This window comes from Dunckerocampus dactyliophorus, chromosome 2 (assembly GCF_027744805.1).
Source record: "Dunckerocampus dactyliophorus isolate RoL2022-P2 chromosome 2, RoL_Ddac_1.1, whole genome shotgun sequence".
Taxonomy (NCBI): Eukaryota; Metazoa; Chordata; class Actinopteri; order Syngnathiformes; family Syngnathidae; genus Dunckerocampus; species Dunckerocampus dactyliophorus.
In genome coordinates this window covers 43,346,268-43,368,668 of record NC_072820.1, presented here as the reverse complement: position 1 = coordinate 43,368,668, position 22,401 = coordinate 43,346,268, and the positions used below count along the sequence as shown (strand labels likewise).

At 41.2% G+C, this 22,401-nt stretch overlaps 1 protein-coding gene across 6 annotated transcripts in view; it reads left to right on the top strand.

Moving 5' to 3' along the window:
• Window positions 1-22,401, top strand: part of mprip (myosin phosphatase Rho interacting protein) — a 67,546-nt gene that overhangs the window by 43,804 nt on the left and 1,341 nt on the right. For 2 of the 6 annotated variants that reach the window (XM_054756842.1, XM_054756832.1), the window contains exons 15-23: window positions 3,619-3,756; window positions 8,550-11,132; window positions 13,762-13,909; window positions 15,680-15,797; window positions 16,076-16,235; window positions 16,361-16,474; window positions 16,594-16,680; window positions 16,813-16,975; window positions 17,375-17,460. In XM_054756842.1, coding sequence (XP_054612817.1) covers window positions 3,619-3,756; window positions 8,550-11,132; window positions 13,762-13,909; window positions 15,680-15,797; window positions 16,076-16,235; window positions 16,361-16,474; window positions 16,594-16,680; window positions 16,813-16,975; window positions 17,375-17,460 — 3,597 coding nt within the window. Of the gene's footprint in view, window positions 1-3,618; window positions 3,757-8,549; window positions 11,133-13,761; window positions 13,910-15,679; window positions 15,798-16,075; window positions 16,236-16,360; window positions 16,475-16,593; window positions 16,681-16,812; window positions 16,976-17,374; window positions 17,796-22,401 lie in introns of all 6 variants that reach the window. The other 4 variants (XM_054756856.1, XR_008566500.1, XM_054756865.1 and 1 more) reach the window with 4 other exon arrangements.

Genomic DNA, 22,401 nt, shown 5'->3' with positions numbered 1-22,401 from the left:
GCACTTCATACCAATAAGAGTGAGTGCTATAGGGCGATAGTCATTCAAGCAGGTCACGTTGCTCTTCTTGGGTACGGGCACTATGGTGGTGGACTTAAAGCAGGTCGGTACAGATGCTTGTGAAAGCGACAGGTTAAATATGTCAGCAAGCACATCAGCTAGCTCTGATGAGCAAATCCGAAGTGCACGTCCTGAGATGTTGTCTGGGCCTGCTGCTTTTCGTGGGTTTGTTCTGTTCAGAACCCTGCGCACATCAGCTGATGTCACCATGAGAGGTGAGTCCTGTGTGCTCCCCAAGTCCAGCCACCCTGTCTGCTCATCAGGAGTTTGGGTGTCAAAGCGGGCATAGAACTCGTTCAGCTCATCTGGAAGTGTGGTTTGGCTGGACGTGGCTACGCTACTCTGCTGTCGATAGTCTGTGATATGCTGGAGCCCCGCCCACATGCGCCGAGGATCTGAGGTGGAATAGTAGCCCTCCAGCTTCTGTCTGTACTATCTTTTGGCCTCCGGTATGGACCTCCTCAGGTCATATCTGGCCTTTTTGTAGTCATCAGCGGTGCCCATGACAAATGCAGTCGAACGAGCACGTAGCTTAGCCCTTACATCACAGTTCATCCACTGTTTTTGGTTAGGGTATTTTCTGTAATACTTGGTGGTGGTAACAGTCTCTATACATGTGCTAATGTAGCCAGTAACAGCAGAAGCATATTCATCCAAATCAACAGTACAATCTTCCCTCCCCGCTGCAGTTTTAAACACATCCCAGTTTGTGCAGCCAAAGCAGTCCTGAAGTACTTGATCAGTTTCTTCATTCCACACTTTAACTGCTGTACTTACAGGGGGAGCTTTTTTGAGAAGTTGTCTGTATGTTGGATAAAGGAATATAGAGATGTGGTCAGCCTTTCCAAAGTGGGGTCTTGGAACAGCCTTCAAAGCACCTTTCATGTTGCTGTAGACTTGGTCCAGGATGTTATTTTCCCTTGTGGGAAAGCTCACATACTGGTAATATTTGGGGAGGACAGTCCTGAGGTTACAGTGGTTGAAATTGCCAGATATAATGAATACAGCGTCTGGGTGTTTGGTCTTGTGTTTATCAATGATGTCATGCAGGAGGCCTAGTGCATTAGCAGTGTTAGCTCGTGGTGGGATGTAAACAGCAGTTAAATACACAGCGCTAAACTCACGAGGCAAATAAAAAGGTCTGCATTTCACCATCAGCAGCTCAATGTCCTGCGAGCAGTGCTTTTCCATCGTCTGTACGTCTGTGCACCACTGTTTGTTTACGTAAACACAGACGCCGCCACCTCTGTGTTTACCAGACGCTAAAGTCCGATCTCCCCGGTAAGCAGCAAATGATTCCAACTGGATCGCCGAGTCCGGTATATCCTCCGTCAGCCAGTGTTTCTGTGAAGGTGAGGACACAGCATTCCCTGATCTCACGTTGAGCTGTAATCCTTGCTCGTAGTTCGTCCATCTTGTTTTCAAGAGAGCGGACGTTGGCTAGCAGCAGGCTTGGTAGCGGTGGCCTCGTCGCTCTAGCTTTTAGCCTAGCATGCAGGCCGGCTCGCTTGCCTCGTTTACGCCTCGGATGCTTTGCTTGCCGGGTATTCAGCTCACCAGGCCCGCAGGCTGCTGCGTTCTCCCGGCGCAGAAGAAAGGCAAAATCTGAGAGGCTAAATGAAAGTTCATGGTGAACCCTGCCGATGTTCAAAAGTGTCTCTCTGTTGTAATGTACTGCGTGAGTGTGTTGAATGTCCAAAATGAACAATAAAATAGCAAAAAATAGAAAAACACGGGAGAGTGTCACAGAGACGTCTGCCACGGAGGGCGCCATCTTTGATGTACAGAATGGAATGAATGAACCATATGGAAAAGGCAGGCACTTAAAAATAACATGGAAGGTTATTGGACAAATGTTTTCACATCCGTTAAATAAGACCAGCCAGATAAACAAATCATGTGAACCAACAGAACAGCAAATGCCACAGAGGTGCTCACACTTTGTGGGTTGGTGTTGTTCCACTAAAGCTTGCCAGTGGCTGTAAATGCGTTTGTCAAAACATGTGCCAAAACAGAAGCATCTGCAGCGTCGGCAGCACCGAAGCCATTCATTTTACAGGCTGTCGATCCACTTTGCATGGACGTGGTCAAGTAGAAAGTTTCCGAGTTGGGGAACTGAAAACCAGGAATGCACCAAGCCACATTTTTGCACTTCACGTCCGATCCTTCTGATACCAGAGCTCTGTTTGCTTTAGTATTATTATTGTAGTATCTACAGATGCTAGCAGAATGACGAGGAGGTGGTCGATTTTATTGAAAAAAACAGGTTTCTGTCAGGCAACCATTTAACATTGCACATAACGTCCGGGTCACTACATTATCATTATTAGTGTCCCGCTCCAGCTGTTTCACCTCTGTTGCGATACCGATATTGCTGCCTTGAATATCTGCCGATAGTGATCCCATCAACACAAATCATATTCTTTTATTTAGTAGTGTGGAATGTTGGAAATGCCCGAATCATACATAATTTTATTACTTCTTTTGTAGTGTGGAATGTTAGAAAAGGCTTAATCAAGCGATAAAGACAATAATAGTCCGCAACAGTGCATGCATGCATGTGAGGTTTAGTTTTATCCACAATGTAGTGGCAACTAAGCATAATATAGCGAGGTGCTCAAAGAAGGGTTTAAACACTTAAACCTTTTTGCCGCCCCGTGGGAGTTTCCAGTGTGATGCTGCCTCATGTGTGCGATGAGGTTGGTCTTATTAAACTTTCCCGGTTCTGTGCCACCACGGGAAACTTGTGCATGACAAGTTTAACACTCTGCTGCGACGTCTTTTTATTGCTACATGGCTGACATCACTCCTGCTCCTTGCTACTAAGCAAACACTCTTGTGGTGATCACATGGGCTCTGTCTGGTCGTGTCTGGATAGAAGTGCTGGGGAAGAGTCTGGAATCGACTGCTTGTATCAGACTGCCAATATCGGTCATTTGAGATGCAGGCTGATATAAACTGGGATTTATTTTTTTTTGCTGATATCTGCTCGATATCTGATCTCGTTATCAGATAGAGATATCCCTAATTATCATTGTTGATTTTGTATGAGGCTGTAATAAACCCCTCTACAGGCAAGTTTGAAGGATTTGTGTAGTGTTAAGAGTTTGTAATGTCCGACTGGTGTGTCAGGTGGAGTGCTTGCGTGTGTGCGTGTGGTGCGACTGAGAACGACGGCTGCAGTGTAAGTATGGAAACAGATGTTCTTCTACCTAAAGCACAGACATGCCTCGCAGATCGGAAATCTCTGCAGGTGGTATCGGAAATTATCTGACGTGAACTACGCTGGTATCAGAACCTGATACCGCCCTATCCTTTAAAGTTGGGTTGAAACAGTGTACTCCCAACTATGCATGAGAATTATTCAATGTAACCCAGACCTTTATAAAAACATGACCAGCTTGTTGATGTTTTTAAAAAAATAACTCGACCTGAACATTTGCACATTACCCGGGCCTTGCATGAATGTCCTTAGAGTGAAAGGCATTGTCTGGCTATCACCTGATCACTGGCAATTCTTTCGTAACTCATCATATGCTTGTCCTTCTTTTCCTCCAGATAGAGGACCTTAAAACACAGTTGGAAGCTTGTCACCAGCAGCTGCTTCACTCCAATAATCACAAGCAGGAGCTGGAACTGCAGCTGAGAACAGCTCTGGAGAGAGAGCAGGACATACGGGCAGGTTACGTATCCCCGGTGAGTTAGTTTGTTTTTGTTCGTTTTTTGTTTTTTTTTACACTTGAGTTAGTGTTACCCTTACATATCTTAAACAACATTTTATTCTCTATTTTGTAACATCCTTTGCATGTTTTTATTGTTTAAAAACATTAAAACAAAAGGGCTACAAATGTGTGCCTTTGCATGTGTTCATTGCATGTTAAAAAAAAGCATTGAGATCTAATTATTATTAATGAATTAATCTCCTCTCTGTCTCATTCTGTAGGTCTGTACTACCATAAAACTGAACTCGATAAGATAAATGTGCTGCTAAGTCACCTATTAATTGTAGTTTTGAGGTTTCAAGGTGATTTCCCTCAAAAGTAGAAAGACGATATAGGGATAATCATTTGAATTTTCGCACAAAAACAATGCACAAAATGTATACAACGGACCGCAGTAAATTTTGGAGAGAGATGAGAATTGACTTTTCATTTTGAAGTCCCTTTGAAGAACACAAGTAGTCGAGATTTTATCTGCGATGAACAATTTCCTTGTTGTGTTCACAACATTGCCAGTTGCATCCTTACAATTCATTTGTTGGAGTTTGTATGAATAACATCTTGGCTGTTGTCTAATGATTTGCATGAATATAAAACTTTCAATGTCTTTTAACTTCATACTGAGAAGGCAGTTCTTTTCAACAGATATTGTCAGCATTGGGCATGCCGGTGGGAACAGATATGAACTTGTGTTTGTATTAGTCCAGGGGTGTCCAAAGTGTGGCACGGGAACCATTTCTGGCTTGCGTTTAAAAAAAGAAAATTTTTTTTTTTATTATTTTAGCACATTCTAAAAATACGATTAAACAAGACAATTTAAAAAAAAACAGTAAATATGGAAAATAGAGCAGTAATTTTTCAAGAATAAAGACAAAAATATAAAAGTAAAATTACAATATTAAGGGAAAAAATAGCATGAAGTTGAAAAATTAAAGAAAATAATCTTAACATGACAAACAGAATAAAGTTGCAATTTTAGGATATTTATGTTGGATAAAAGTTATGTTATGATCAAGTCAAAATATGAGAATAAAGACATAATAGTACAAGAAAAAAATCTTATGAAAAAGTATAAATATTTGTAAAAATCAAAGGGGAAAAAACAGCAAAAGTTCATTTTAATAATACTTTGTCGCCAGGTTAAAAAAAAAGCTGAGATGCAGGCTGTTTTTTGTCTTGAAATATTCAAATGTCTCAGCATATCTACATAAGTTGGTTTAAAAAATGGAAATGTGGCGCCGCATCCTTTGATTTTTCAGTATGCGACCCTCGGTGGAAAAAGTTTGGGCACCCCTGTATTAGTCAATGTCAGTAATTTAGTTTTAGGATTGAATTATAGCCTGATACTGATACTGCTACTGTGGTGGAGTATAGTTAAGGAAATGTTTACATAATTGTGTTGATGTTGAGTGACAGTGTTGAGGCAGAGTTATTTATCCCATATGATTTGGTGTATCCACTGAGGATGGGCATTTGACTACATTTTCTTGACTGTTGACTATGTCTAAAATGAATCACTGCATCTCTTAGTTTGTGCATGTTTTAATGGGAGAATCTGTCTTTATCTTGAACTTCTGTTTCAATGTCGTATTGAGCAGAATAACACTGAGCGGGGTAGTTGCCATTGCGTGTGTAACTCGTGTAACTTCTAGGGGTGTCATGTTATGCTATAATTAACATAGCTTAGCTTAGCTTTTGTATAAACAGCTTTAATGACTTTTAAAGTTAAACATAAAACAGCACTTAATTCTCCAATAAAACCAAATTGACAAATACAAAAATAATAAACTAAAAAAAATAAAATATACATATGCGCGCGCACGCACACACACACACGCACACACACACACACACACACACATTTCAACAGTAACAGCTTGAACAGGCTGGTTTTTTTCTGTTTAGTCTTAGGAAATTAAAGTTCCTCTTGCCTGAAGTGCAGCATTAATAGTTTGAGGTTTCCCGATACAACTTTTTCACTTCCGATACGATTGCAATATTGCAGCCTTGAATTTTGGCCGATACTCATATAAGTGATACTACTCAACAGTAGGTATGAGGAAAAACAGGCCCATTTATTTTTTTTATATGATCTGGTGTATAGTTTTATTGACAATAGGATAATGTAGCGAGGCTTGACATGCTCAATGAAGCGCTTAAACTAGTGCTGTCAATCGATTAAAACATTAAATCAAGCTAATCACATGTCTACTCTGTGATTAATCATGATTAATCACACATTTATTCTGGGCTTAGTTAAGTAAAATATCTGCTGAAGTACTACAATTGGCTTGAATTTTGTTTTGAGATAAAAGTAGTACAGGTATGCTGTTTGAATAAAGACATATTTAACAAACCAACATTTGAAAACACATAAAGACAATACAATGAGATAGACGGATACACACTTTTATTTATCTCCAAGAGAAATTCACAAGTGCTTGTATGTAGACTCCTGACTTCTGCCATCATATTACGAGCGCTTATCTGTCCCTGTAGTGGTAACCTTGTCTATTACCCCGCACTCCTTAGCAACATCAAGAAGCTGACGAGCACATGCTTCGGGGAAATGTCTTTCCTCCGATTTCACCACACCTAGTGCAAATGAGTGCAGCTGCCAATTATCATCGATCAGAAGTACTGTTACCTCGAGGTAGTTGTGGTTGCTTACTGCTTTCCAGTGGTCTCCTGTCAGTGCAACAAGCATAGCTTTTGGCCAGCTGCTCCAACTTTGTTGCCTTTTCATTTCCATACAGTTGGTGGATTCTTGTGACGATAGTTCCCCTTGAAGGTGTTATATATAATGGGTCACCTGTGGCTGTCGGTATGAGATTGTGAAGCCCCTCGTCTACAGCTATGCTGATGGGTCTGCAGTCTCTGGCAACCCATTCAGCAACTGCAATATTTAACCTAGTTGTTGTCTCTTTGTTGATAAGTCAGAGCCTGGTGTAGGTTGACGACCAGGGCTTGGTCACACATTAGTAACGATATGCTTTGCCCGAAGGTGGTACTTCAGATTCGTTGTGCTTTGATGAAAAGGCCATTGGCTTTTTAAACTGAAATTTCCCTTGAAGCTGACCCGGGTCTTTCTCCTCAATCATCTCTGCTGGCTGCATTTGCACCGCCTTTCAACTCGAGGAACGTAAACATCCTTGAACGTAAACATCCGCGCAGGAGGACTACAGGGTTATGTTGTGGTCAAGTTTAGTGATATAATTGCGTTACTCAGATGAATCATGGGTCTTAACGCGTAATTTTGTACAGCCATAGTTTAAACCCAACATTACTCACCACCCATTAAAAACCCTTCAAGTGCACAATGAGATTGGTCGTATTTAACTTCTTCTGTGCCACCACAGGAAACCTGTGCATATATAGTATATATAATCCGACCTTGATCTTTGGCTGCTGTAACACGATATCCCATATCAGTATTGGATTGGGACACCCTTATTAGTTCTAGCTTGTAACCTTGTTCCCCATCTCAACATTTTTTCCTTATCCATGTATGTATTTCACCGGGAAGGCTAAGTGTTCCCAAACAGGTGATCTTAACAACGGAAGAGTGTTTTCCGGCTCTAATGGCAAGCTGATGAAGTGGAATTGTTAATGGAATAGACGCATGACAGTTGTATTTCCCGTCCCTCGCTCGGTGTGTATCGTGTGAGAACTTGTTACGCCTTTGTACCGTGCCAAAAAAAAAATCCAAGTTCCAAACACATGTACCATTACACTTTAATCAATTTACCATAGCAGTGTTGTTGTTCTTAGTGCTAGAGGAGACTGGCTGTGTATGCCAGTTGTTCCATGCTTGGGCTCACTTCAAACCTTAAGTTGAAACCTGCTCTCAGGTTTGGTACACTTACCCTCCTCTGGCATGATTGGAAGATTGGCGGGCCAGTGCACGGCACGATTGCATGTACATGAGTCATTGAATGATTATGTGATCACTCCTCGATAACCAACACAATTAATAGAACCGATGGCACACTCGCTCACCCGTGAATACATTTGTATGCGTGATAGAAGATGAGACATTTAATTAATGTCAGAATGAATGACTGCCACCACCTTCCACAAGAGAAATAATCAGAACAGCTTGAAATACGACTGGAGATGATCCCCAAAGTCAGGGAGATTGCAGTAATATAGCAGAATAGACCTGATGGCAAGTAAAGAGGCCAAAGCATGAATGCTCAACACTCAACTATGGGAAGGTACAAATGGCCTGCTGTGAGTGTAACCTGAATCAATATCTGGTTGCCGCTTAATAGTGCCCTCCATTTCGTCTCAATTGCTTCAAGACTGGATGAATTTTACACAGGTGTTGAATTCATTAGCCCATCCCTGGTATTCACTTAGAAAAGGATTGCTCTGCTTCAGGAAAAGCATTTGTTCCAAAATACTGTAGAAGTGAGTCATGATATGTATTTATTACTCTATTAAACCATCCAACTAAAGAGGAACTAATATTGCATTACTTAACACATAAAGTAACTTCCAACTATTAAGTAAGCATGCTCTTTTGTAACTAACACCTGCCATCAAATCTTTTTTTTCTCTGCTTTAGTTAACACCATTAAAACCAACAGTTGTGTTTTGAATTATTACATTATATCTAATCTGAGTTTATCATTTTGGAATTATAATAGTAATGTCTTGTTTTCATAGGAATGAGAGAAAATTATTGATAAGCTGTTAATTAATAGCTAGCCTTTGTGTGTCCCCTGCTGCTGTGTGTTAACCAACTGTCTGGTCCCCTTTTCCAAGCTGGAACACCATTTGGGTCTGGAGGCTGATGTGACGCCCCAGATGAAGAGGCCAGAACTGGTTAGTTCTCAAGCACAGAGTTTAACAAAGAAGTACCAGGAGACCAAAGAGCTCCTGAAGCTGCAAGAGTTGAAAAAGCGCAATATGCAGGCACAGCTTGGCCTTTCGCTTTCTCACCAACCCATTAAGGAACCTTACTTTTCTGAATCCCCTAAAACACCCAATCTGGAAGGCACTATCCCGGAACATGTCCAAACTGTTAACCTTTTGCTCCAGGACAGTGCAGAAGCAATTCAAGAACTGGACGACTTTACAACTGGCAAATATCTAACGGTGAAGGAGCTGACAAAACTGTTAAAGTCCCACACTTGCAATCAAGAAACGGCAGAGAAGCAACCTTTTCAGAAGATCCTGGAAAATTGGAAATGCCAACAGGAGTTGGAAAATGAAATGATGATAACTAGTTTGGTCAGAGCAGGTGAAAGCATCCGGGAATATGAGTCCCGTCTTTTAAACATGGAGGATTTGGTGGGGAAGGTTCAGAAGCACAGCCTTAGAAGCCCATATTGTCCCCTTTCAAAAATTGATAACCATTCAGAAACAAAAGAGGAGACTATAGGAATGCTTGCTCAGAGGGTAGAGCTTTTAACTAGTGAAAATGGGGCACTGAAACAAAAATGCCAAGAGATAGTGAACCAGCTGACTGAAGCAGACAGAGAAATAGACCGACTGAAAGCTGAGCTTATCAGCCATCAGGGTGGCAAACAGCATCAGCTTGTTACGGAAGAAATGAAAAGACTAAAGGCTGCTCTGGCTGAAAGCCAGGCTAATGCTATAGACAGGGAGTATTACAAAAAGGAGCTGCATGAGAAATCGCAAAGGCTCCATGAAGCTCTGGTTACAGTGGAGGAGCTTGGCGCCAGCCTTAAAGACACTGAGAAGAAGCTGCAGTTGAAAGAAGCCACGTTGAAAGGGCTAGGATTCCAGGCAGATTATGAGGGTGAGGTGCTACACCTTGAGCGAGAGCATTTCAAAGACCTGCTTGAAGCCTCGCAACAAAAACTATTTGAAACGGAGGCAACCCTCCATACTACACAGCAACACTGTATTGAACTTGAATCTAGGAACTGTGAACTGATCATACTGCAGCAGAAATCAGAGGAGGTCAGTAAGGAGAAGCTTAGGGAAGCAGAAAATCAAATACTGATGCTACGAGAGAAGTTAGAAATAAGGACAGGGGTAGGTGAAAAGTCAATGGCCGGTGGTGACTGTGTTGAGGAAGGAGGCAAGCATGTTGATAAAGGTATTTTAAAGCAGGTAGTAAATGAGATTGAGATGAGGTCCGAGGCAACTAATCAGGTTTTAGACATGTTGTCAAAGGTAGATGTTGATGTAGAGACATTGTTGAACAATTTAAAAAGCACTTTAAGTGTAAGCAGGCTCCTTACCTCTCCGAAAGAAGGGCTGCTATGTGTGAGTCAAAAAGACACGGTTTTGGTTTTGGAGGCAGAATTCTTGAGCCAGTTTCTAAGTACCACTGGAATAAAACCAGAAGCATGCAAACCTGGCTCTGAGCCCAGTTTGGCACAAGAAACGGCACATAAGAGTTTGATGCTTCTTAAAAGTCATATTTATGCAAATGCCAAAGCTGAGAGGGAAAGAATGACAGAGGCGGATTTGACATCTATGTACACCTGGCTTGATAATGAAACAAACACCCTTATTCTTAAAGAGCTGACAGAAACATTGGAGGCAAGATCATTGCTTTTGTCAAACATTGCATCAAGGGTTAAGTTGGCTGAAGATGACACTCTAGTGTCATTAGCTCGGGAGAGCTTTACATTTGGTCGAGAACAGAAACAATCTTCTGAGTATTTGCTTGATGCACTTAATGATGCTCGCATGTCATATGTGATTATTAGGTTGCAATTCCAGCAAGAAAAAGAGCTCATGGAAAAGCAGACCAAAGTTAAAATTGATAGCTTTGACTGTGCAAATTGCTATAAATTGAGAGAAGCCACCAAAGATCTGCAGTCCAAAATAGCAGAGCTCCATTGTCAACTGTCTGAGGTGTCTAGGAAAACTGGCCTGGAGTCACAGACTTCCATACAAAGGGTGCCCATCGACTCAACTGAGAAAACCTGCGAGCTTTATGACATAATAGCCAGACAAGAGAAGGAGCTTCATGAGGTCAAAGATAGCTATGAACAGGAAGCTGACAAACTGCGACAGGAAATTCACATCCGCTCAGAAAAAAATGTCAGAGAGATTGATTCGCTGACAAACTGCATGGAGGAACTCAAGAAGATGCACCAATTGGAACAGATGAACCTGACCGAGAGGTTTGACAGAGAAATAGAGGAGCTGAGTAATATGATGACTTCTGCAAACCCAAACGAGACGTCTACAGTTGAGGACAGTCAGTCTGCTTGCACCCTGGACCAGACATCCCATCTCAAAGAACGCATCCAAGAGCTGCTGACGCGAGTTTCGGTTATGACTGAAGAGATGAGGCGCCGTGACGAGCAGGGCGACATAACCACCCTACGGCTGAAATACGAGAAAGACCTGGACAATTTAAAGGTGGAAGCGTTCGTTGTCCTTGCCGTCCGCCATCTGTAATGCCTTGTGTTCCTTTGTGGCATTCCCAGACCCCACTTCCTCTCCAAACCCTACTTGCCCTCTTGCCCACCCACAGTGCATCCTACTCTTGTGCCTTGTTCTATTAACCAGTTTCCATCTGTGTTGCATGTATTCTAACATCCATTTAAATTTATTCTGTCATTGACACCACAGTAGTGTACTGTGGAACTCTTTCTTTACTCCGTTCTTGTGGCACAAAGGATGCTATTCCCTTCCATGACTATTTTAGGGTACCTATTACCCAACCATTTGACTTAATTATGGCATGTTAAGTGTAAAAGTAACATGTTTCTTTGATTGATTTTCATCTCCTAATTGCAGTTATGTCAATATTACCAACTGTAGCAATGTTAAAGGGTCAGGTCACCGGATAAACGAAATGTTTTCCTTAGTAGTCGTAGAGGTACTGCACTTTCGCCTCCAAAACAAGGAGACTAAATGTACTGTTAAGCAAGCTAGTAAGTTTATTTTTTATTATACTGTGTTTTAATTTTGCAAAGTCTTAACATTGTGGGCCTCCCTCAAAGTAACCAAACAGCTACCGCTCTCCCCCACTCTGCTATTCCCCCTCCAGCCCACAAATGACAAACCCCCAGCGTACACTCACACACATGCACATCTGTAAACATAAGCAGATGCAAAATGCTATTATACAGTAAGTACAGTTGTCCCTCGTTTATTGCAGTTAATTGGTTCCAGACCCTACCGTGATAAGTGAATTTCAACAAAGTAGGATTCAGTATTAATAAATGGAATATTTACACAGCATAGAAAACCTGTTTGACTTTCTAAATACGGTTTTAACATTATTAGAGCCCTGTAGACATGAAATAACACCCCTATTGTCACCTTTACACGCCTATTATTTGTTTACACCACATTGCGCAACTATTATGCATAGGCTACGGGATCACGGCAGAGACACAAGAAACGGACGCCGCTTTAAGCATAGCACGCTACCGAGCTAACTAGTGAGTCTCCAATGTATTTATTCTAAACTTAAGAATGGGTTTCAAACAGAGTGGGGAAGAAGGATAAAGTAAGAAGCCAAAAACTTTGCTTCTTAACAATTCTAAACAATTCCACATGGAATGGGAGGAGAACTTGGTTTGACTTTTTGAATTACTTTGTTGTCCCTATTTGAGCGGCTGCATTGTACACGGTACCTCAGTTTTAGTGCCTGAGAGTAATCTACTGATTTTAGCATTGAAAAGCGTTTTCTGTCATACTGGACTTGCAATGCCACTCCATCAGCGTGTCAAGGGAGGGCATGTCATCTGTTGTGATGTATTCATTCATTCAGGTTTTGATAATGTAATTTATATATACTGCTTTCGGTCATAAGTGATGAAAGACATTTTTGGAGGGGGTTCTCCGGTTGATGAGAATGGGATTCATTGCTTTTTAGACTAGCATAAAACCCTAATTCAGCCCCATTTGATGGCAATACTGTAAGAGTGGTAACAATATATCGCGTTTCTTAAATACTTTGCAGATCGATGCTTTGTAAGTTGAAAAAAAAAATGGGTATAACCCAATGCATGGTGTCCTAGATACATTTGATTGTTACATAGTAACAATGTAAAGCAAATCCAATTTCTAACAGGATCAATTAGAATTTTAACTTGGTAATTTTTAGATTGAGTTGAAAATTTGCATGTAAGTTTTAGATAGTCTGCTTACTGTATATCTTTGCTGTGTTTGAGTTCATGCCCACGCCATGACCTAGAATGTATTTATTTACACCATACAGAGCCTGACATGCTTCCAAACTAAGCCACTGCTCGGTCTGATGTCAGAGCAGGAAGTTTACGTTTGCTCTCAGGGAGGATTTTCAGCTTCTCACAGTAGGTTCCTGAAGCTGAGCTCCCAGGAGATTTTATCCCTGTAAAAACAGACTAGACCTCCATTTCCCCTCGGTTGCTGTGGTTGGATTGAGGCGTAGAGAAAGGACGTGAGCCGGTGTGCAGCCATCGACTGAGCTCACAGATTAGCGTCAGTGAATAGAGGACGGAAGCAGTGCGTGTGTTTGGTTGGGCTTGTGGAAACTTGCTCTGTGACTTTTGACTGAAGTGCAGTGACTGTCAGTATGTGAATGAGGAATGGTCTATAGAATGGGATCCAAATGTGCTGGCTCATTTTCAAATTGGTGTGCTCTTTACACTGATAACGGTGACCGATTAGGACACTGTCTTAACTCCACATTCCATCAAAGACAAGGATTTACTGTCTGCATAATGAGCTGGAGTAAGCACAGTCACACATTTCCATAAATCCACGGATAAAAAAAAGTCATACACTGTTAAACCCTCTTCCATGCGTATGCATTTCTTCATTGTACTATGTATCCTCTCATTCCTCCTAACCCTTTTGTGCTCACACAGACTCAACCTGCTCGTGGCTAACACGCAGTAGCTTACAAGTTCTTTGCTAGCAAACAAATGGACCGTCTGCCTGTTTCCGTGTGAGCTGAGAGAGTTTTCCTGCTCAGCTCATATGGTCAAGAGAGCCGGTTGGTCCTTTTCTAACTGAACTGTATGCTCGCTGTGCTCGTATTGTCCCGTCACAGGCGACATGCGAGAGGGGCTTTGCTGCCATGGAAGAGTCTCATCAGAAGGTGATTGATGAGTTGCAGAGGAAACACCAGAGAGAGCTGGAGAACCTGCATGAGGAAAAAGAAAGGCTGCTGGCAGAGGAGACTGCAGCCACTATCGCTGGTAAGTCATTAACAAAAAAGATGGAGCAGTGGAACAGAGCCATGTACACTGATACAGTCGCCCCTCGTTTATTGCGGTTAATTTGTTCCAGACCCGACCGTGATAAATTATTATTATAATTATAATTGTTATAATAATTGTAATAATAATCATTATTATTATTATCATAATTATAAATAGAATATTTTTGTACTTATGGTACTGAAACTTTGTTTACATTTTTTAACATTATGAGATCCCTCTGGACATGAGATAAAACTCCCAAAGTCACATTTACACTCCTATTACCCAATGTAGTACATACATAGTCATCCCTCGCTCCATCACGGTTCGAACATCGCTTCTTCACTGTATCGTGTTTTTTCAAAACAGCCTACTAGTCCAAGAAATGTTTGTACTTATTACTTATGTCACAGAGGCACAATAATAACATAATAATGTTATTCATCATATTAACACAGGCTACTATTGTGGCCATACTCCAGCTACTGTAAAACACAACTCTGAATCCTAGATGTCACTTTGTGTCCACACGTCCGTGTGACATTTATTGAAACACACACAAGCACGAGTCTTGTTTGTCTTAAATGACTTATTTTCTCTGATTATATCTACTATATTGGGTAATACAAGTGTAAAGGTGATTATATCTACTATATTGGGTAATGCGAGTGTAAAGGTGACTAAAGGGGTGTTATTTTATGTCCACTGGCTTCAGAGTTGAGTTTTAACTTGTTGTGGGCTATCACCTCAACAACAGTAGCCCATGTTGGTGTTGTTGTTATTGTGTAGTTGTTGTGCGATAATTAACACCTCCAATAAAAGCATGTTGTTCCGGCAATCAAGTACAGTAGACGCCCCTACAACGTAAATAATCCGTTCCGAGAACCTTCATGTTATAGGGATTTTATGTTATACGAAGCGTAAAATACATGTAAAGTCCACCAAATATGGTGGGAAAATATAAGAAAACAGCATAAACACAGTAGAGTAACATTCCAAAATAAAATAAGGTAATAAATAAGATACCTGTAAATGAATAAAACTGAAAAACAAAAACAATCTTCACCAATTCACCAGATGTTTTGAACAGGAGCACGCAAGTGGAGGCAGGAGGGGGAGGGGAGCCTGTCTATCACACACAAACACGGAAGCGCTGGATACGTCAGCCAATGAGATGAGAGCGTTGGCGGTGCTCCGATAATCAGCCAATGAGACAAGAGCGTAGGCGGTGCCCCGATAATAAGCCAATGAGGACTTAAAGCGTCAGAAGGCGTCACCAAGTGTACTCTGTTAGTCTCTCTGTCGCTTGCACCGACTTGACGCTTTGTTATATGGAATTCCTTCCGTAATACGATGCAAAAACTTGACATAAATTCTTTACGTTCAGTGGAATTTACGTAAAAGGAGGTTTACGTTATGCGCGGTACTACTGTATTGTGCTTGTCTCACCAAACAATTACTGACACCCAGTGACCGATGTAGAATGCTACATTCACAAGTTGAATGGTGGTCTTAATGGCTTATGTTTGTATTTTATTTGATTTTGCAAATTTTGCTACGCTTTTTTTTTTTTTTTTTTTTTTTTTTTTTTTTTTTTTTTTTTTTTTACTAATTAAGGCCGCAGTCAACCACAAAACAGCAATCAATCAATTATTGAAAAACCACGATAGAGTGAGGGGCGATATTCATTTTAAAAGGTTTCCATCATCAAAGTTTAGCTAACTTGATCTTATAGATGAAAATTTAAGATGTTTGTGTTCATCTCAGCAATTGAAGCAATGAAAAACGCCCACCGGACCGAGCTGGAGAAGGAGCTGGACAAGGCTCGTAAGGCCAACAGCAATGCAGAGAATGCAGACATGGACGAGATCCGCAGACAGCATGAGTAGGTTTCCTGCAACTGGACAAGCTGATTGTTTCACCCAGTCACAATTTTAAAGACAAAACCATAAACAAGCGCACAGTATGAATTCATTTATAGTAGTCATCACGTCAATTGTAATTTTGTGTAACTTGAGCTCTTTTCTCCATTTTGATTAAGCTGTGACATTTTTCCTCATAGAGTCAATGTCCAAATTTCTAAACCACTGCCTGGAGTTTTAACTTTACTTGAACTTTAGAAGTGTGACTCTTGTCTTACGGCGGTATTGTGCTGCGTTTTAGGGAGGAACTGTGTTCGTTCCAGCGGGAAATCGAGGTGTTGTCAGAGCAGTATTCCCAGAAGTGCCTGGAAAACGCCCACCTGGCTCAGGCACTGGAGGCCGAGAGGCAGGCCCTCAGGCAGTGTCAGAGAGAGAACCAGGAGCTCAATGCTCACAACCAGGTGCAGAGGCCAACACAAACAATAGTACAGTACATGTTGTCTTTCACGAAGATCCGCTGTGGGAAACTGTACCTGCTGCTCAGTAGTAGCTAAGTAGCTAAGCTTTTTTTCTGTGCTGCCTTCAGGAACTTAACAATCGTCTGGCAGCAGAAATCACCAAGATGCGCTCAATGGCATCTGAGGATGGAATGGGAGACACAAACACTACAATACAAGGGAAAGAGCTCTATGAGTTGGAGGTATGCTTCAAATGATTTTCATTTTCAACCAAGCGACAGAAGTAAAAAAAATATATATATAAAAAAAAACTTATTCTGTACAAATTGTATCAATATGCTTAACGTCTGCCTTTTTCCAGGTTATGCTGAGGGTCAAGGAGTCTGAGGTCCAATACTTAAAGCAGGAAATCAACTCATTGAAAGAAGAACTCCAAGCTGCACAAAGAGTATGTCTGCCTCGCCATTCCCCCCCCCTTTTTTTTTTTTTTTTTTTAAATAGGAAAATATGTCCCGTAAATGGGCGGCACCCATGACAGCCACTGACCTTTGCTTTAAATAGCCCAACAATGTCTTTTCAGGACAAAAAATATGCAACAGATAAGTACAAGGACATCTACACAGAGATGAGTATCGTCAAGGCCAAAGCAGAGCGGGACCTGGGCCGGCTCAGAGACCAGCTGCAGCTGGCTCACGAGGCACTTGGCGAACCCACTCTGGAGGAAGTGGATCGGGGAGGATACGGTAGACAAAAATATTTTGACAAAGTCAAGTATTGGAGATTTGACTAAAGTGGCGATTCATGTTTTCTAGACAGATGTCAATGTAGCTGTGTCTGTGGTGGTTTTAATGGACCTGAAATATGAACAAATATCCTTACATATGCTAAATACTGCATGAGAGAGAGAGAAACAGACAAAAACCTTAAATCATAGAAAAAGTATAGCATTGTACTGCCAAAAGATTTAACTCTTATGAGCTATTTTTGTTGCCATTGTTATATTTGTCCAAACAAAGGTACCTTTAGTTGTATCAGGCAGTAATATGAACAAGAAACTGAAGAAACAAGGGTGGGCTAATCATTTTTTCCATGACTGTATAATATATATTTTTTAATGACATTGTTTGAATTTTCTCTTCCAGATATCATGAAGTCCAAAAGCAACCCTGACATCCTTAAGATGGCAGCTGCTGCGGCCAAACGCTCAGAACGCACCATGAGGTCAAAGGTGGGTTACCTAATACTGAAATCTCATCCCACAATCTCCATGAGTCAGTAATTCTTATAAAAGTGCATCACTTTTTGTCTCCAGTAAATTACAGTGGGTGACTCGGGTCACAATAGCATTGTCATACTGCCATCTACTGGTCACATGCAGGCTTCGTGAGCCTGCAAAGCTGCTCTTTTTCTCATCTTGTGACTCCATGAAATGTGTGGTGCCAGGTTAACTCCAAACTTGCTGGTCTGTTCTCCCCCCTTGTGTCCCCAGTCTGTGAATCGTGACATGCCCTGGGACAGTTAGGGTTGCCGAGGAAATGTAGGCTTCCCCCCCTCTACTTTTAGGTATGACGCGTGTTTGAGCACATCCTTTTGTCCGCCGCCTTTAAAGCACCTGACAGATCTGAGCCACCCCTTCACATTGCAATGCTAAAATAATCACTGCACAGATGCATGGTGGTGAAGAACACAGTTGTGGAGGAATGTATGTATGTATGTGTCTGTTTAACATCAAGATGATGATAAACCTTTGTCATGTCACATTGTCGATATTTTATGTAGGAGTTGCCACCGTGGAGCCTCAAACCAACAAGACAAGTGTTTGAATTATTTATCTGTGCAAGGTGTTTTTCACGGGCATCATTTCAATGTTTTCTGCTCAATTTTTGCCCAGTGCAAGCGTGTTTCTTAATGTAGCTCAAAGGAGAGCATAAAGAAGACCACCCAGCATTTTGATTTAGAGATTTACAACTGTTGGCAGGTGTTGTTAATCCCGTTTTAAAGTCAAGTCACTTTTCTTTGTTTAAAAAAAAATGCCTCAAGTCGTTGTAATTGGTACACTTTGCTGTAATTTGGTCAGCATTTCTACATGGGTGTTGGAACGCAGAGATCTGCATGAGCCTCATTAATAGTTTGACTTTACAGTATTGCAGCAGGACAACTAATAACTCACCAGAGAATTCCAACAGTGCAGAAAAATGTGACAGCAAAGTCGTATTTCAGATATTGTGCTCCCCCACCCCCAATCTGTAGCATCCCCAAGTAACGCACAAAGTTACAAATCCAACTTTTTTCCTTAGAATAGTGTTTTCCAACTTTCACGGCGCCGAGGCACATTTTACTTTGACGATCTCATACATCACCAAACAAAAATGTTTTGTGAATGGCAACGGGTGGATACACAGGTTAATTATGTGCCTTCTGCCATCTAGTGGAAGAGCATTTAATTGCTTTTAATTAACTGCCACTGGCATAGACAGATAAACAATTTTACATTATTTCCAATAAATAAATAAGTTATCTTCGGTACAGTTAAGTGAAATTGGGTCATTTCCAGCATAACCTCCAGGTTGGTAATCACTGCTTCAGAGAAACCATTCCATTAAAACTGGGTTGAAAATGAACAAATCACTTAAGTAATTAAACATACACGTCAGAATGGTCTTAAAGCTGTGCGACAGTAAGAGTGTAAGAGTGCTTATGCTTGTTTGCTTTGGCTGTGCTTTTCAGGCAAATGAAATACTTACACCAGTACACTTCAATAAGTATAGACTCGTCCCTCGCCACATCGTGCTTCGAATTTCACAGTGTCATTCTATCACAGGTCTTCAAAATATATTAATAAATCATTCTCTTGTGGTTGACTACGACTTGATTATTAAGGGGGGCGTTAGATCCCGACGTACGTGCTAATACTTGCTGGCTACATCCAAAAGTGGGGAAAATTGCAGGAGACACGCACATTTCCCGAACAGATTTTCAAACCCGCAGACAGCCCGCAAAGCTCGTAGGAAGAAAATTAGGATGCAAATTATTTTCTGCGTGCACGTAGGAAAACCTTGCACGTAGCCGGGTCGCAAGAACAAGGCAGAAGAGGAGTGCGTGTGTCGCAAGTTTAAAAGTACATTGTGTACATTGCCCGGCCACGACGGCGGCTCCTCCAGCTGTATACTCGACCTCCGCAGCTCTCTTAGCGTATCTGACGTACATGTGCAAAATTTGGGGGGAATTTGTTGGCCATGGCCAGCATGTAGAGGAAGTAGTGTATCAAAGGGTTTGCAAGTGAGTCATACTTAGGGAGCAAGTGATTCATGACACACACGTGTTTGCAGCTCGCCCTTCATTGGTAGCTTTTAAATCGTGAGTGCGGCGCAAGATGGCCGCACTGGTCTCCGATTGCACCTACGGCTATCGTGACCGGGAGAACCAGAGTGTACAGCGGGAAGAGCCGCCCGCCCTGGCTGGGAAAGGTGCATTAATGTCGGATATGCAATGTGAGCTGCCGCCGTGTGTCCACGGAGGTCGGGAGAAGCTGCTCGCCTTGGCTGGACAAAGCGCATTAGTCAGAGAATATGCATTTGTAAGCAAATTTTATGTATTTTTTGCTATAATTAACCATTTTGAAGCATGAAAATGGCAAAATTAAAATACAAATATTAGGCATTCAGAAGACACATTCAAAAATCTGATAGGTCACTATGTGTCAGTAATGTTACTGTAATGGTTGTGTGTTTTGTGTTTGTTTTGTGTGTAGTGCTGTCCCAAATTGATTACTGACTTTGTGCACCTACCAAAAATGATATTTAACTTAATCTCTATTGCTCCAACTCCTCCTCTTTCCCCTTCTCTGTTTTTCCTCCCTCTACTTGTCCTTTTAATGTATTTCATGGTGAATTGGAATCACTCAAAGGAGCAGTATTGCCCAAATTTGGTTCATATTTGGCTTGTTAAAATACCTGCCAGTGTTTCCCACCCTCAGCTCTCCGTTGAACAATAATTAAAAAATAAAATTTGTATTAATTTTTCTGGCTTTCATCTATGCCCTGCTTCACATGAGGCGGAGATTACGCCATCACTTTTTGTTTGGTAAACTAAGATGGCGACAATTGAGGGTGGCAAGTGTCCTGCACTAAGCACTCACCATTTGGGCCGTTTTGAGTGCAACATCCAGGCGCTGATGGTGCACTTTATTTTTCCGTACTTAGTGTGACTGCACTTACACGCAAAAGGCACGCAAACTTGTGCAGAGAACAATTGTTCCACTTTCAGATGCACTGTATGATTAATGCAAACAAGGGATGTCCAATCATTTTGGTCCTTATCAGCCGATATTGGCACAAAAAATATCGATCTGCGAGTGATGACGTCGTGCTCCGCAAAGCAACAAGCTTGCTTGGATGTCCGTGCTGTAGAATTATTTCCAAGTTTAGCCTTAAAATTAGAAATATGCAATTTGCAATAATTGTAAAGCACTGAAGGGGCAAGGAGTAGCTAGCATGCAGCTAAATAATAAGCGACCGGAGACGTGCAGAATGAGCCCAGTGTTATAATTTCACTGATAGAATTAGTCCAGAGATTTATATGTTGCACTTTGTTCTTAACACGGATGTTGGTGCCGCATAGACATATGCAGCTTTCCAAATTGTATCGTTGCCAGCATTATTTAATGGGATTATTATTTGTGAGTGTATTAAGACTAAACTGTCTTACCTGTTGATAGTAGAGCATGTTATTTTAGTTAACTATTGGTCATTATTTTTTTAATTACCTTTTTTAATAACTTTTGTTGAGACAAAAATGTTTAAAATAAATACAGCACTTTTTCTATAACTTACACTGAACATTGCTTATTTTGCACAATGTTTATTTGTGAAATGCATCCATTGACATCGCAGTAAAAGAAGCATAATGTGTTCATTCATAACTTGGTGTGTGACCTGAATTAGTTTGAGGGATGAGCTGCTGCCAATATCGGTATGGGTTTATATCGTCATAACGAAGTGCTGGAGTCTTATCGGATATCGGTAATATCGATAATAAAGCCAATATTGAGTATCTGTAATTGAAAACCATTCTAATGTGAAGCATATTCACAAATGAAGGCCTCCTCTTAGGGGCTATCCACACACAAACGTTTTCAGATCAAAACAGCAAAGTATTTTATCGTTTCAGACTGTTATCCACACGGAAACGGCGTTCTGGGTGACCTGCAATGGCATTTTTATAACCGCTTTTGGCGTGAGTCATTTCTGTGTAGACAAGCAAAACCCACTTCTTTCCATCAACATCACGTGATCGGAAGTGAGCTTTGCCGACAAACATATCTGAATATTTTGACTGGCATGACTTACCCTAGTCAACATTCTTCCAAAATGACTCACAGAAATAATTCCACTAAGTCCTTAAGTCTAGGCGAGCCTTGGAAAACGGAAAAACACATTTGTGCGTATGCATTCTTTCTTTAGTTTGGTGTGTCACGTACTTCCGTCTGTCTGTTCACAGTGCCACACGTAGGTGTGCCATGTGTATTACATCGTTTCCACCCAGTGATCCCTTCCCATCTGGATGCACCGTTCCCATCTGGATGCAACTATTTAATAATCCGGCAAAATGTGGACCTGAATTTTGTTCAACCCGCCAAAAAATAAAAATCCCAGGAACCCTTCCGTGTGGACAGGGCCTTTTAAAGGAATACGTCTTATCAAATGAACGCCTGATACTCTCAGCTATTGAGTAATGCCCCACCACTATTAAGGGTTCCCTAAATCTTAAGGAAGAGAAAGAGAACCTTACTTAGCCTGTCTTGGTCACCTAATTCTATATTCTTCTCTCGTTCTTATTCTCTTCATCCCCTTTGTTGAGAGTTGTCCTTTTGGAATGAGTGTTGCCAAAAAGCAAAAACACACTTTATTTAATAACCAGTTGATGCTTATTGAACTCAAGTCAGGTTTTGTGCAAATTCCTAACTGTACAACTTAAGGGAAGTTCCAGCTTTTAGAGGCTCCCATGCACTTGACAGAAAACCTTTTTTGTTAAACTGGCGAAGAGGAACCCGCTCGATTTATATACTACTACACAAGAAGTTATATGCCAGGATATTTCATGATGAACCTAAAATGTGCTCTATAAACTTTACAGGTGAACTTAATTTGAGCTTCTCAAATTTTCAGTG